Source organism: Eleutherodactylus coqui, chromosome 1 (assembly GCF_035609145.1).
Source record: "Eleutherodactylus coqui strain aEleCoq1 chromosome 1, aEleCoq1.hap1, whole genome shotgun sequence".
Taxonomy (NCBI): Eukaryota; Metazoa; Chordata; class Amphibia; order Anura; family Eleutherodactylidae; genus Eleutherodactylus; species Eleutherodactylus coqui.
Genome location: NC_089837.1, coordinates 401,457,107 through 401,474,555, shown reverse-complemented (window position 1 = coordinate 401,474,555; position 17,449 = coordinate 401,457,107). Strand labels below are relative to the sequence as shown.

Here is a 17,449-nt window from a genome sequence, read left to right as displayed (position 1 = left end):
TACACATATACATACACACACACACACACACACACACACACACACACACACACACAATCTTGCCTGTGATACTAATGAGATGACTGCTGTTTTCTCTACAGAAAAAACAAGCGTCTACAAAAATTCTTAAAAACCTATGTTAAAACATAAATATTGTACTCGATTTATAAAATACACCATTTTTTGATAACACATTCCCTTTAAAGCTCCATTTAGACGGGACGAATGTTGGGCAAACGATGCCCAACACTCATCCCTGTGTGTCCACTCTCTCCAATGCTGTTGCAAAAGGAGCTAGTAGTGATAGCTCGCTCAAAAAGTGGACAGCAGGGAGGCGGGGCAGCTGCAGGAGATTTCCCACTCTTGCTTCCCCAACTCTTTCCGTTGACATAACACAGTGGCCGTTCAGTACTGAACAGATGCTATTTACACTGAATGATGAGCGATCAGCTCATCCTCCATCGTTTATGCAGCATAAACGATGGACGATAAGCAGATCGCTCATCGTTCAGTGTGAATAGCAGGCGTTCAATACTGAACAGCCGCTATGTTAAGTCAATAGAGAGCGGCAGGGGAGCGCAAGAAGAGAACTCTTTTCCAGCCTCCCCGCTGTGAGCCAGTGATACTAACTCCCGTGCAGCAGCACCAGAGCTAGTACGTGCGGGGACAAGTGTCGGGCATTGTTTGCCCGACACTCGTCCTGTCTAAATGGAGCTTAAGAATCGTGCTAGATTCACAGATGTCACCAATAGGAAAACACCTTTAAAAAACATTGAACATTTGCAATGTCTCTTTATCACCTTGCTTATGTGTCTGACTTTAGCCTCATGCCCACGGCAGGGCCGGATTCCAATTGACAAATATTGCAGCGGAATCAGACCCAGCACCCCCCAGAGACCCTATTCTCACCTCTCCGGATCCGCCGTGAGTGTCTTGCCCGGCGAGCCAGTACGCATTTGCAGTGCAGCGCATTACACGGCGGCGCTGGACAGTGATGCGGATTCTCGCGATACTTCCGCAGTGCTGACAGCGGAAGTATTGCGGGATGGACGGCTTACATTGACTGCAATAGTAGCAGTCCATGCGATTTTCCGCACAGAATAGCAGAATAGAACCTGCTGCGTTTCTCCCCCCATGAGTGGAAAATCGCAGTTGATTTCCGCTCATGGTCAGGGGGGAATTGTTTAACACAGGATGTCTATGGATGGACATTGCTGCGGAATTCGCTGTGGGTGTCTGACTGCGAATCCCGCAGCAATAATCACTCTGTGGGAATTCAGCCTTTTAGTTCTGTATGTCCCCTAAACTTGTCCGTTTCTTCCACTTATGTTTTTGCAAGAGACCTACAAAGCTTAAAGCAATGGCCCAATCTCGGGGACAAAATCTGTCCAAGAAAAGGAGAGAGGTGGAGGTGAGTGATAACTCGCTGCTGTCCTTTTGCAACTCTCTGGTGCAGATCAGCTAGTTCCTGAGTCTCTTTTCAGTGTTCTAAACTGGAAACGGCGCTGCTTTCACTATTGCATTTACACTGTACATCCGTAGTCTAAAGCCCTATTTACACGGGACGATTAACGCTCAAAATTCGCTCAAAAGAATGATAATTTTATGTTGAGTTTAAAATCCATCATTTAGCCAGGCAGCTGATAGCAGGGACCGCACACTGCGATTCTCCATGGGAGCGCTGATAACATTGTTTTCAGCTGCAGTCCTGCAGCAGAACAAAGGGGCTGTATGCAGATAACAGACTACCCGCTGTTACCTGAATACAGCGAAGGGAGCCTCGTTTACATGCAAATGAAGGTAATAAGCTACTAGTGGGCAGTAGTACCCATTAGTAGCTTATGCAAAATGATCGCTCAGACTGTTATTCTCATTATCTTTTGAATGAATATTGAGCGATCATCTTTGCGTGTAAATGGGCTTAAGCCACTGCATGCTGCATTGGTCAACATGCATCAGGTAGTCAGAGAAGTGATGGCACTCGGGATGGGGGAGGGGGATGTTTTACATACTACTTGCACTAGACCCATGTGGAGTCTCACCAGGTTTCATTTAGCACAACCCGGTAAGTTTTCTATTTCAAAAGTTCATAGTAAGTTTGAAGCGCAGCTTACCCAGCCTCGTCAGGTGAGGAGTGCAATGGACAGTTGCTGGTAATCACATGCAACAAATGAGAGGAAAGTCCAGCACTTCCATAAAAGCAGAATCTTCTTTATTATAGAATCTTTGGGTAAAAGTCCATAATAGCGTACAACGCTTTTATGGAAGTGCTGGACATTCCTCTTTATTGCCTGCGCTATCTTTTATAATCCCTTCTGCAGTTCTTGCACTGTATTATTGTATTGACAAGACACTTTTGGCATAATATAATTGTAAGTACACTCGTATGTACAACAAAATCAAGCAGCTAGAAGCTGTTGGGATTGAATGAGGCGGCTCTCACGCTCTTTTTACCACAATTAACAGCAGTACAACACTACCATTGAATTCAATGGGGCCTCGCAGACCAGCGCTCAAATGATTCTAACAGTTTTGAGCGCTACCTGTTCTATTTTGTGTGCGTTTTCGCACCTCATCACCAATCAAAACGATAGGGTCCGTTAAAAAACACTGCCAAGCGTTGTAACATGCCTTCAAAAACGCTGCTCGAAATTGCAGCATTTTCTGAATGCATGCGTGAGAGTGGCCTGAATATTGGTGATTGTAACGTTGATATCCAATATGCAATATCAGAACAAGAAGATATTTTGTTGCAGAAAACTGATCCTTTGAAGGCAGTCTCTAGCACCCTGTTGTACCGCCTCTAGCTTGGATACAAGATGTGATACAGGTGGCATGATGGCCGTAGTAACCTGTTCTGCCTCTAGTTTCGATACAAGATGTGATACAGGCGGGCATGGAGGATCTAGTACCTTGTTGTACCACGTCTAGCTTGGATACACGATGTGATATGGGCAAGCATGGAGGCTCCAGTACCCTGTTGTACCGCCTCCAGCTTGGATACAAGATGGCATACAGGCGGGCATGGAGGCTCTAGTACTCCGCTGTACTGCCTCTAGCTTGGATGCAAGATGTGATACAGGCCGGCATGGAGGCTTTAGTACCCTGTTGTACCGCCTCTAGCTTGGATGCAAGATGCGATACAGGCCGGCATGGATGCTCTAGTACCCTGTTGCACTGCTTCTAGCTTGGATACAAGATGTGATACAGGTGGGCATGGAGACTCTAGTACCCTGTTGTACCACCACTAGCATCGATACAAGATGTGATACTGGAGGGCATGGAGGCTCTAGTACCCTGTTGTACCGCTTCTAGCTTGGATACAAGATGTGATATGGGCGGGCATAAAGGCATACAGATTCTGTATGTTATCCTGCTGCATATCAGTCCACATTTGCTATAATTGAGTCTAAAGATTGTGCAAACTCGCAGGCTGTTGAAGTTGGCGCCCCAGATGGTCCCATACGTGTTCTATTGCCGATAAATTTGGTGACCAGGCAGCCATGGAAGTGTGACAATGTTGTGGAGACATTGCTGTGACACCAATGTTGTGTGCGGCGGAGCATTATCCTGCTGGAAGATGCCTCCTGGAAGCCGCCATGAGAGGAACACATGTGGCTGCAGGATGTCCTGAACATATCGCTGAGCTGTCACTGTCCCTCGTACCACTAATAGGGGGGCCGACTGTCGTATATGCTGGCCCTCCAGACCATCACACCAGCAGTGCTGGCAGTGTGCAGCTCCACAGCAAAGGTGGGATTGAGGCGCTCACCCTGAGGTCTCCAGACACGAACATGGCCGTCATCAGTGCCAAACTAAACCTGGATGCATCGCTGCAGACAACCTGACTGAACTCCACAGCAGTCCAGTTTCGTCGATCTCAACATCATTGCAACTGGAGGAGACAGTGGGTGTCAAAGGCAATACAAGTAATGGGCGCCGCGACACCAAATGTCCTTCAGCCAAGTGCCTGTGAATGGTTCCAACAGACACCAAGGCCTGTAACGATGGGGAAAAGGTGGCGCTTTTCTGAAAACCGCTGTGTGTGAAACCAATCATAGGTCTCTTTCAGACGAGCGTAAAACACCACATCAGTAATACGGATCCGTATTACAGATGACTAGAGATGAGCGAGCGTACTCGGAAAAGCACTACTCGCTCGAGTAATTTGCTTTATCCGAGTATCGCTGTGCTCGTCCCTGAAGATTCGGGTGCCGCTGCGGCTGACAGGTGAGTCGCAGCGGGGAGCAGGGGAGAGCGGGCGGGAGAGAGGGAGAGAAAGATCTCCCCTCCGTTCCTCCCCGCTCTCCCCTGCAGCTCCCCGCTCCGTGCCGGCACCCAAATCTTCAGGGACGAGCACAGCGATACTCGGATAAAGCAAATTACTCGAGCGAGTAGTGCTTTTCCGAGTACGCTCGCTCATCTCTACAGATGACATTATAACCGTATGTCATCAGTATTTCATCTGCTTTTTGCCTCCATGTATTTTATTTTCTACTTGACAAATACTGAACCTTATTTGCCCAACAGAAAAAATAAGAATATGGTGACAAAAAAAAACATAAAAATAGGTCATGGTGCATTTTGAAAAAACAGACATGAAAATACGGCCATGTGAATATATAGATTTACATTAGTCCGTATTACAGTCTGCAGGACACGGACCAAATATGGAACTGAGATATGCTTGTCTGAAAGTGGCCTAAGGATTTCCTCAAACATTGCTGATACGCTGCGGATCTTGGTGCAGATCTGTAGCAGATTTCACACCTTCAGTGCTTATTCAGACGAGCATACGTGTATATACGTTCGCCGATATGGAACGAATTTTCACATAAATTTTCAACACGCTCGACTCACGATCATAATTATAACGCAGTTCACACTGTGCGGTGCAGCACATTGGTATAAAAGCACGCTGAAGCGATGGCAAGCAACAATTGGCAGAAATCCTCGGAATGGCATTAAAATGACTAATTAGGGCGAGCTGCCTTCTTTTCCCAGGATTGTACGCAGGGTGACTCCCTCCCCCTGCCTTTTTTTCCAGCAGCCATAGACTTCTATGGGAGCTTGCTGCATATCATGTTGAAAGATAGGTCAAGACCTATCTTTTCACGTGCCGTATAAAATATATGGCCAAGATAGGTCCTATTTTTTTCCTTGCACAAATATTTTGGGATCGTCTGAACTAAGCCATTGAAAGCAAAGGCATTGCTTGGTTGCGTTCTATGTGTGACTTCTTAATGTGCCGAAATGCCTCTGCAAGTACGTTCGTGTGAAATTAACCTCAACTTAAATTCAATAGAAAATGTGAAATCTGCTGCAGTTCCGCACCAAAATCCACAGCAAATCAGCGACACGTGAACACACCCCAAGGGCCTCGACAGACGAGCGCATGCGCAAATATGCTCTCCACTATGGAGCGTATTTGCACATGAACCAGTCAAAAGTCTTTTTTTTACCTGGGTAAACTTTGCGCCATTGTAAGCAGAAAAAAAAAATAAAAAAGAAGATAGTGCAAGGCCTATTTTTTCTCACGCATGTGAAAATGAAACAATTGAAATCAATGGCTTTGCTTTGTCGCATTTTATGGGCATGATTTCCACGCCTGCAAAACGCTCTAAAAACACGGTCATCTGTTTATGGCCTCATGTCCACTTGCAAATTAAGATTTTAAATCCGCAGCGTTTTTCCTGCACGCGGATCCGCGACCCATAGGGATGCATTAGACACCCGCAGGTAGTCAACTACCTGCGGATGTCATTTTTCCCTGCAGACGCGGATCCGCGTGCAGGAAAAAATCCGGACATGCTCCATTTGGTGCGGTCTCCCACAGGCTTCTATTGAAGCCTATAGAAGCCGTCTGGATCCGCGGGAGACCTAAAATCAGAATATACTCACCAGCTGCGGGCCGTGCGTGTCTTCCCTTCTTCCCGGCCATATCTTCTTGCTTCGGCCAGGCGGATGTGCCCGGCGCATGCGCGTGGCACGCAGCCGGCGTGCCGAGCACATCCGTCGTGCCGAAGCAAGAAGATCCGGCCGGGAAGAAGGGAAGACAGGCACGGCCCGCAGCAGATGAGTTTATTCTATTTTCAGCCCTCATGTCCGCGGGGCAGGAGGGACCCGCTGCGGATTCTCCATGGAGAATCCGTAGCGGGCCTGATTTTCCCCGTGGACATGAGGCCTAAGCCCTAAAACCTTTTTTGGAAGTTTCCCACAGCTGAAAGTGTTGCAGTGATTCACTACTCATCCCTTCCAGTGGTGTGGCGCTGAAGAGGTATTCGCACGCTCCCCTACTACACTTACAATTAACAGCTCTATGAAGCCGCTGACTGATAGGTTTATTAGGCAGTTTTTTACATGCACCTCCTAGAAATGTGTTCCGCTTTGGAGTTGGTACGCCCTTCAGTAAATGCTGAAGTTTGCGGCAATCAATACATGCTTCATATTACAGGAGTCTGTCTGGTGACAAATTCCCTAAAATACCCCAGTCACTAAGGGGTTAACCCTTTCCAATCCAATTTTGGATTCAGGGTCTCTTAAAAGGCTTTCTCTTTTAGCTGTTATACAATGGTGCCATCTGCTGGCTAAAGCCAGTGTGCGTTTGCCAGAGAAGTTTAGACAGCAGAGTGGCTGGCAATAGACGGCAAGAATACCCTATCGGACGTCTTCTGACATTGGAGCTGTACAAGCTTCAATCAGAATGTAGGAAGACATTGGATTGAAAAGGGTTAAGTGTACTAGAAATCAACCCATTTAAAATCCGATTTAGGGCTTGTTCACATTTACGCTTTGGGTTCTATTTTCATGCTCCATTATAGGAACAGGAACATAGCACCCACTGGCTGAAAGGATCCATCTCATCACGGACAGAATGGCACTAAACAGGCCCCAGTGACTATAAGGGCTCCTTCACTCTGGTGATCGCGATTTTACTTGTGAGATGTCTGAGCATCAGTAATGCTCTTGCAAAAACATCGCTGCCACTTATGATTTTCTCACACATTTTCCTTGTGCGTTTTTCTCACGATAGACAACAGGAGTTTCTACTTTTAAAAACTCATTGCACGAAAATTGCACGTTCGCGCGTTGCAATAAAAAGGAGGCTCTGTAGGGAAACATGAGAAAAAAAGCAAAACGCAGAAAGATAGGGCCAGCCACGATTTTTTTTCACTCCACATCGCATGTGAAAACATTGCAAATGGGAATAAAACTATTGAAAAAAATCACTGGTTTCTTAATTCCGTGTTTCCACTCACTCTCGCATTGCACAATTTTATCGCAAGTGTGAAGGAGCCTAATGAGGTCTGTTTGGTTTCCTTCCAGCATTTTACAGAATGAAATAGTACCTGCATGCAGGTACTACTTTACTGGAATTCACAAGGAGGGCTCCGCACAGACAATGTGAACAGACCCCTAATGCAGGACTAGGCACACTGTGTTATTAAATATATGTATCACACACCAAGAATGCAGCAGACCTATTACATATCTCATCAAATATGATAAGTGCCACATTGCAATACCAGTGATTCACCTCACAGCCCTTCATTACAATATTGGGTCACACGTCAATAACAGCGATATCATCTACCTGACATTACAAAAGAGCGCTTCTGTTAGCGCTCCACTGTAACTTACGGTAAGGCTAATTTCACATGGACGAGCGCAATATCAGTCCATGACACTCGGCCCGATATCGCACGTGCCAACGTGTGATGTCCCCGTGGAGGCGAGGCGCTTTTGTGTTAAAACGGTCTCGCAAAACTTCAGAAAAGTAGGAATCCTCCGGGCAGCGCAAAGGGTCGTGGAGTGTTCTCCATGGGAAACCTGACATCACATTGCACGCCGTAAGATGATTGAAAACACCCAAAGATAGGACATGATGAAATTTTTTCCCACGCCACAATGAGGGAAAAAAAGAACTAAAAAAAAAAAAGAGAAGATCATGTATATGACCCGTTCAAAAGACTCTTGCAACACACAAATAGCGCACGATTCTCTTGCACTTAAGGTGGTTTCACACGGGCGAGAAAATCGTGCGTTCTTTGCATGATGCGATGATGCAGATTATCAAACCAATCATTTTCAGTGGTTTCCTTCCCATTAGCGATGTTTTCACTCATGCGATGTTGACAGAACAAAAAATCGCGCCATGCTCTATCTTTCTGCGATGTGCATTTTTTATCTCCCATGCTTCCCTATGCAGCCTCCTTTTTATCACATCACAACACACAAACTTGCGCTGCAATGCAATTTTAACATTAGAAAGTTCTATTGACTTTCGCTAAAAAAGAAAAAAAAGAGAAAAAAATTGCGTGAGAAAATCACGAGCAACATCTTCATTCTTCTGCGCGGCAGATGCATCTGGGCACGCCGTGCCTTTTTTCCCCTTAACTCTCCTGCTTTCCCGCAGATCCTCGGCATGGACGCAGCATCAGCTGCGTCTTTGCCACAGATCTGACGGCTTCCATTGACTTCAATTGAAGCCGTCCGTGCAGGAAACCGCAAAAAATGGAGCATGCTGCGGGTGTTTTCCCGCACATGTGATCCGCACGCTGCAAAAGATGGCATCCGCGGGTATTTAATTACCTGCGGATTCCTAATGAATGTCTATGGACATATAGAACTGTGGATCATTCACACAGATTCTACAATTCAATTTTGCCCGTGGACATGATGCCTATTGGAGCGTAATCAACGATGCCCATACGCAATCATATTGATATACAAGTGGGTTAGTGTTACCTTGATTAGTTACTTCTATCTGAAACTTTCTCCTCAGGTGGTCATGTGATCTGAATTCTGACCAGCTCAGATTTACTTGGATTTATGTGTGAAGTTCCTAGTCAATTTCTCAGTTTGTGTGATGCTGTTACATGAACTAGGAAATGCCTGGAGTGGGACACAGACTCACCTGTCACACTTACTGATGATCACACAGCTCCTTTCACAGATAATAGAGGAGATCACAGCTCATCCTCATGACTGTATACTTATGGTCTGTAGCTTATCTATGTGAATATAGAAGGTAATGATAATTAAACTGTCCCCCCAGCAGGCAGAATTGGTACAGCCTCCAGATAATGCTGTGCTGATGCATCCTGGGACTAAACTGAAAGTGAAAGCAAAATTGTCACCATCAAGATGGTGCCTCATATGCATCAGACAGGGGGCTGCACAGCATGGAAGAGGCTGCAATACACAGAGGAGATTTCTAGACTGTAACAGACAATCAGGTGATGGGGGTAGAGATGGAAAAATGTCAAGCGGCTCTTTAAAAAAATGCAGTTTAAACAAAAGGAGTCTCCTGTCATTTAAGGCTAATGCCCACGGCCAGATTTCTGCTGCGTTACCCCAAAGCTATTAGGTTTTATTGAACCTAATAGCTCAATGTTTATGCTGCGGAATTCCACCGTGGAATTCCGCAGCGTGAAAGAGAATGCAGCATGCTCTATTTACTGCGGGAATCCGCGCGGCCGGCTTCCATTGTAGTCAATGGAAGCCGGCCGTCACGCTATACTTCCACTGTAGCACAGCAGAAGTATCACGTGAATACGTGGTCCCACCCACCATGTCATCTGAAACTGTCTGCGCATGATGCACTTTACTGCACATGGTGCCGGCCCTCCATGCGGGATGCGTACAGTGGATCCAGAGTGGTAAGTATGGGGGCCTTGGGGGGTGCCGTGGCGGACTCTGCTGCGATATTCCGCTGGCAGAGTCTGTCACGGCCGTGGGCATGAGTCCTTACTATTGATGACCTATCCTCAGGATAGTAACAAATATGCTTCAGCACTCACACACACTTAATATCTGTATAAAAATACACAAGCTTTATTTAGGCCGCCTGCAGACGAGCGGGTCGGATCCGGCGGCGAGGACCCGACCCGAGCGCCTGCAGGGACGAGCGCGTACTCACCAGCGCCCGACAGCCCCGGCTCTTTTATGTGCCGGCTGCCGGCGCATGCGCAGAACGAAGCCGGCGGCGGGTGAGTGACGTTTAGGACATGCCGCGGTTTGTTTGCCGCGCGAGATTTCGCGCAGCCAAACCATGGCTGTCTGCATAGGATTGCGTTTGTTAACGCAATCCTATGCAGGCTTTGAGCAGCGGGATTTCCGCCCGTGTGCAGGCGGCCTTATACTAACTGCATGAAAAAATGCTAGGTTCCTATAGCATAATTTGATCAAACTATGTGGGCCCAGCTGCCACATCCAGGCAAATCTTGATGGTTCCCTAGCTCTATAGGCTAAAAAGGCTCCAAATGGGAAAGCTTGTCACCTGGCTACATACTATCACTGAACCACCTGCGGCAGGTAAATGGAGTGCACCACACGTGTTGGCAGCCGCTCCTGCACACATTTACATGCAACAAAAAAACAAGACGTCCGCACAGCCAACAAACAAATGAAGTGTGAAGCTGCGCATTAAGCTACGGCTGCAAAAGTTACAGTAACAAACACAGATTTGAACGGCTCCAGCACACTTAGTCGGCATAAAAATACACAACTGTTGTTTATACTAACCCCATAAGAAATGCGAGGACCCCACCTGTCAGGGTTGGTCTGGACATGGCGGATGGGCCCACATGGTTAGATTACATTATGTGCTAAAAACCTTGCATTATTTTATGTGGTTAGTATAAACAAAAGTTAGGCTGCCTTCACACGGCTGAGAAGATTGCGCGAGATTTGTGCATTGCGAGACGTACAAAAAAGGAATCCCATTCGTTTAAATGGGGTCATACACATGAACAATGTTGTCCTGCATGGCTGCGCGATGCGATGCAGGAAACACATTGCAGCACGTTTTATTTTTCTGCAATACCGCCCATTGTTTTCAATGGGGCCGGTGGCATTAGCGCCAACCCCCATTGAGAGCAATGGGAGAACTCTGTGGGCCTCTACAATGGCTGCGACAGCCATGGGGGTGGGGGAATTCCTTCAGCCCCACAACCTTAGGCCAGGTTCACATCTGCACTTGAATCGCCGTTCGGGGTTCCGCGGCAGATCCGTAGCTGTAGCTTAATGTGCACCTTCACATTTAGGCCAGGCTGACAAGAACGTAGTTTGTTCTGTGCTGCCCACGAAAGACACGGCACGCAATAACGTTGCATATTTTCTCAATGCCGCCAAACACCATACACTATCTTGGGGTGTATGCGCACCTAAGATGCACCAAGATAGAACATGGTGCGATCTTTCTTGCATGTGTATGTCACACAATATGTGTGGGCGGAAACACAAGAGCCCAAGGCAGATTGGTACAGCGTACTATGCTCGCAAAACCCGTACATGTAATACAAGGTCACCACCTAATCTGTTTGTTAGATCTGCAGATTTGTTTGTTTTTATGTTGCCTATCCTTAGGATAAGTCATCAGTAGTTGACCAGCGGGGGTCTGCCACTGGAGATCCCCACCGATCATCTGATCTTCTGACCCGTTGTCAGTGCGGTCGAGCTAGACGTCTGCATTGCATTGGGTCGGAGACGAAATTGTAACAGAAGGCCTTGCTCTCAGTGAAACCAAGAGAGATTCACACAGGTGCTGTTTCAGCTAATATCAGGTGTTTACTGTCTCACAGCTACAAAATTCACATCTACACTGCACAGTACTGCTATATAGTGTCCTTCATGATGCTGTTACTAATAATGGTGTGCTATAGAGAGATAGAGAAAAGGAGATTTTGATCTCCTGTGTGTGCTGTGTATGGAGGCAGCTTGTCTACACCCTTCAACTCAGAGACAATTGAAAATACAAGAATCTGTATGAGAAAGACTTTATACAATAGGTCTGTATAATGGAGACACTTTGTGTGTCACTGGGTAATGGCTTTGGGAGAAATTGCATTTCTTCTAAAGAATAACTGCAAGCCCAGGCACCCCTTCTACAAGCTGAAGGGGTTGGCGGCAGTGCTGCATACTGAAGTCTATGGGATTACCAAAACTACTGTTGACTGATTGTATGTGAAATATGTCTATACACTTTTCTGCACCTGATAGACGTAACATAGCATCAATGCAGTAGTAACTACCTTCAATATCAGCTGTGGGTATGATCTCAGTGCCCAGCCCCACTGGTGCCAATGATGCACTTAGACCAGGGTCAATAACTTTTTTGAGACAGAGGCCGCAATACTACTAAATGGCGACTTCTCATCCAGGACGTTTATGGCATATCCACACTACATTAGGCAGTGCTCACAGCGCCTATGGGGCAGGGCATGGAGGCTGCCAGGCTCTGCCAGGATAGCTCCATACATCCAGCAGCCAATGGAACATGCTACTATTTGTTTTCTATCAGATTTTGACACAATCCAACAAGGGGGGGGAAGACATTTCTGTACAAAATCAGAAGTATAAGGAGGTACGGTAACCCCATACATTACAAGAGGGGGCTTATTACAACGCTAATCAAATGAGAGCCATAATACAGCCGCATGCAAGAGGCCTCACCCATAAAATGCCAGTGATGATAAGATAATTAACCAGGAAGACAGTGATACAGCAGTGCCCATTTATATTTTCCGGGCACGGTGGCACTGTGATACAAGACGTTTGCCTCCTCCGTGGCCGTCACGTCCTGCGCTAATTCCTACCATCAGAGTATTATATTGGGAGGTTGATCTCTTCTACAGCGGCGCACGTGAAGCATCACCAGCCCGGACTGCCCGCCTTCTGCAATCTGGTTTTATCTGTACAGTATTTAGGGAGGTTTGTGTCCCACATGACGACCTCCTGGATCTACTGCAGCACTGGACAATCCCGAGGACCCAGCTCGCTAATACCCTGAGAAACTTACAACTGGCACCCAACTTCTCAGTTTGTTATATCCCAATGAGGTTTTTTATTACTTCCCCCCAAAAATATTCAAGTTAGCTCCCGCAGTGGCATAACCGGCTCCAAAAACCTACTGAACTTCCCACACCTGGACTATCATAGACATTGTAGCTAAAATGCGGAACATATACTGCAAGTTGTGTCAAACTCCATCGCAACATCCCTTCCATGAGTCCCTCTATACTAGCAGCGATGAGCTTGTTATTACACCACTGGCACTAAGTGGCGGCACAGCTGGTAAACAGTGCCACACCTGCAAGCAGTTGTAGAGCTGATCTCTCTCCTGCCACCCAACATCTACTCCTGACTCACATGTACCCAGCGTCGAAACCGGTTACTAACCTGCCATCACCTGCCCGCTCTGCACCTGCTGACCCAGAGCCCTCACCCGTCAGACCAGTTATGGCACGAGTCATCCAGAGGTGTCTGCTTCACTTCCCCAGCAGCGTGTGGCCGGATACAGACACTCCTCCTTCTATGGCGGCTGAGGGGTTAAAAGCAGACACAAGCCGCTTCTCCTCGTACAGGACGCTGCATCTGGCGCTGAACAAGTCACACATTGCGCAATCTTCCAGATGTTCCCACCACTGGCACAAAACAGAAGTCCGTGAACAGCATAGGGCAGGGGCCTGCCAAATAGTTAGTGGGGGTCATATATATATACACAGAGGGTCTCACACAGTCTTTCTCAATGAGAGAGTACAGTTGTGTAACTCTTGCAAATCACAAAAAAAAAATGTGTTATGGGAAGAAGAAATGTCGCCAGCGTGCGAACAGCACAGAGCAACTCAATGCAGGGACATGGGTGTCGCACAACAGCTCCCAGCGGTCCTGCCCCGTCTAACAAGAAGGACAACCCAGAGGAAGTGCAAGTCCAGTATATATATATACATACATACATACATACATACACACACATACATAGTGGTAGTGACTGTTCCACAGAAGTTCGGCCAGTTTCCCCATCACATCGTGCGTGCAGAAGACCCCAAGAAGTCCTGCCTGCACTCCTCTATCATGTTAGTACTGACTGGGAGGCTGCAAGGGGGATACACCCTGGGAAAGTAGTAGCGCAAGAAGTATCGCAGCCGCGGTGAGTGCAGTCATTGGATGGCGGCTCTTACCTGCACCCCGGGCAGGCCGGTGTGCCCCGGAGACTGAGTCATAGCGCCCCGGCCCTGAGCTCCACCGCGAGGCTAGGACCCTCCTCCACAGCCGGGCTCCCCTCTCCGCAGGCTGCAGGGGGCAGGCGCGGGCACAGCAGGGTGGCAGCAGGAAGAGAGCGGCTGTATTAGTGTGCCTATGATGATGATTTCCGGCGGCGGTGTGACAGCTAGTCCCGGGCACTGCTGGCCTCCTCTCCGCACACAACTACACCAGGAAACAAGAAGAGAAGAAACACGGCCAGCCACCTCCCCTCCTCCCTTACTGCCTCTTCCCCTCTCATAGCTCCTCCTGGTAACTGCCTGCAGCTCGGAGCCGTGTCACTGTCACAGCTTTGCGATGTCATCGGGGACATCCTTTCTATGCACTGCTGACGTCAGTTTTTGACGTCACTCCTACAAGTACATATGCCAGGCACCCCAACTTTTACACAGCACTGAAACTTCTGGCCATGTTGATGTCACTGTAGACTGCAGAACTTCCATTTCTGGCACAGCCCCACTCATCATATCCCCTCATTCCCATGGTTGCTGTGTTTGGGAGAAACTTTTTTACCCCCGCCTTCCAAGATCCCTAACTTGTTATTATTGACATTATCTGTATGTTGCTTCTTTCTTCTGTAGAATGGGTTGTATTTTTTTAATAGCATCTATTTATGTACCTTATAAGACATTAAGGGCTCCTGCCCACGGACGGATATTTGCTGGGGAAACCACGGCGGGCATCCGCACCGCGGATCCGCAGCAAATAGCGCCCATAGCATGCTATGGGAAATCGATTCTTCCTGTACTCGTGCGGAAACCAATTGCATTTTCCGCAGGCAGAGGAAAAAAAAATCGCAGCAGGGTCATTCCATGCCAAGTGGACCAGTGGTCCCCACTCGGCCATCTCCGATTTTGCTGAAAATTTATAAGGATGTACATGTATGTTTGAAACGAGGTTCTGTAAAGTTCTAGGGCCAGATATCAAATACCTGGGACACTGTTGCCCTTTCACTGGAGGTCCCAATGAGCGCGCGGCTTCAGCTACGAGGATTTTGCAAACTTAAGCCATACTTTGGTTAAATATATCTCAAAACCAAAAACCACTGGTAATTTGTGCTTTGACCAGTACACCAAACAGCTATATGGCTTTGCACTGCTGCAATATCACGGTCAAAGCATATGTATTTGTGAAGATATTCACACCCACATATGATGAAAAATGTTAAATGATCAAATCTGACCTATTTTTAAGGTCAAATATCTAAAAAAGGGTACCCCTCAAATCTATTTATTTTGATATCAGTCGAAAGAGCAAATTTTTCTCTACAAGGATCATCATTTTATTTTTTGGAGTCTTTCAGTTTAAGAAAAGAAAAATGCCACTGAACATGGCGTTTTTAAACATACGCAATGAATGATAAATGCACTATTCAAACCCTTGCGTTGGTCCATGGTGGTTATACCACTACCAATTCCCTAAGAATTGGTATTATAATCCTATTAAGAATTGTAATAATGCCAAATCTTTTGAGAATTGGCAGCCCCATCGCCTAGGGGCCACGCCCGATAGCCGTGCAAGGCCAGCCACGGGCGGTCTCTTTATCACAGGTTCCGAAGCCTGAGGGTGGGTGTCTTAGCCTAGGATCCCAAGCCTAATATTGGGTCTCTTTTGTTGGTTCCCAAGCCATAATGTTCAGTCTAAGTGGTCTGGAACTGTTGCTGAATTTGCAACATAATTGGCTCCAAGAAGCTGTATTGTCGTCCCATTGCTGTTGCAGCTGGTGCTGGCAGTATTGCAATGATTGACTGCTCAGGAATCCAGCAGGTATCATTTCTCACAGGCCAGTGAAAGAAGCTAGCTGGTCCATGAGGATGCATGAAATTTATTAATGCATCATGGTCGTCGACTGAAATTTCAGAAATATTTCCAATCCACCAGTTGTTATCGTAAATAGACATTATTAGCAACAATATGACTCTGTAATCAAGCTAAGAATGTGATAAGAATCTGAAAATCAAATGCAAAAACAATGCATTACGCGCGTAAATAGCACCATGTTTAAAGTCATTTTTCTTACCTTAGCCTAAAAGACTCCAAAAAGAAAAGAAATGATTCCAGTAGAAAAAAATTTGCTCTTTCAACTAATATTAGAATAAACAGATTTCAGGGGTACCCTTTTTTAGATATTTGACCTTAAAAATAGGTCAGATTTGATAATTTAACATTTTTCATCATATGTGGGTGTGAATATCTTCACAAATACATATGCTTTGACCGTGATATTGCAGCAGTGCAAAGCCATGTAGCTGTTTGGTGTACAGAGCAAAGCACCGGTTACAAGTGGTTTTTGGTCTTGAGCTATACTTGGCCAAAGTTTGGTGTAAATGTCATGCGGCGTGATTTTCAAGCTACTTTGACACAAAATTGTGGCCGATATATTCTTTTGTGATAGCCGGTACTAATTTTTTTGTGTTCACCAGCAAAAGTTGAGCTAGTATGTCCAATTTCAGCATCATAGCCAGTATATTTCTATAATGCCTATGTGCCAAAGTTTGCAAAATCCTTGTAGCTGAAGCCGCGAGCTCAGTGGGACCTCCAGTGTAAAGGCGACAGTGCCACAGGTATTTAAGATCTGGAGCTAAAACTTCACAGAACCTCGTTTCAAACATATACATATATCTGAGTAAATTTTCAGCAAAATCGGAGACGGTCGAGTGGGGACGATTTTGAAAATTGGTCCAATTGATGTGGAATGACCCAGCATGCTTCATTTTTTCACGGATTCCATGTGGACAGCTTCCATTGAAGTCAATGGAAGCTGCCTGATCCGTGGCCCTTCAGCAATCACATTGTGGAAAGGTCGCAGATTACGCGTCAACGCTATGCAATGACATGGGAAAAGCAGTAGTTTAAAAAAAAAATCTGTACTGTGCATGTCTAACGGAGATCTGTGCAGAGCATCTGCAGTACAGAAGAAAAAGAAACTACGCGGATGCCACCGCTGACAGAGGGGGACTCTGCACATGGAATCCGGCTCTACAGGAGGCCTTAGGAACATGAAATAAATTATGTTGGGGAATGGAAAAAAAATGCCCAATTTTTGGGATGAAATTGCCCTGCGTTCATGTTGCTGTAACAATCACATGTTATTTACATTTACATAATTTTTATTATAGTTTACTAATTCTAGAATTTTTTTTTTTTTTTTAAATCTGATTTCTGTCTCCATATCCTGACATAACTTTTTTAGTTTTCTGTTGATGGGGCTATTAGGGGCTTTTTTTTCAGGGGCATATTGCAGTTTTGATTGGTATCATTGTGATGTACTTGCTAACTACTTTTTTTGCCCCTGGATCAAAGTTTTATTAATTTTCAACAGAATATAAGAAGAAAGATATACAGTAATTAAAGGGGTTCTCCCACTTCTAGCTATTGAGGACCTATCCTCAGGATCAATGAG

General features: G+C 46.2%; 1 protein-coding gene across 1 annotated transcript in view; it reads right to left on the bottom strand.

Annotated features, from left to right (window-relative positions):
* The window catches only part of STK24 (serine/threonine kinase 24), a 49,101-nt gene extending 34,888 nt beyond the window's left edge, over nucleotides 1-14,213 (bottom strand). The window contains exon 1 of the mRNA XM_066580301.1: nucleotides 13,965-14,213. Within this exon, the coding sequence (XP_066436398.1) occupies nucleotides 13,965-14,006 (42 nt within the window). The 5' untranslated portion in view covers nucleotides 14,007-14,213. The remainder of the gene's footprint in view (nucleotides 1-13,964) is intronic.
* Between the last annotated feature and the right edge of the window lie 3,236 nt (nucleotides 14,214-17,449).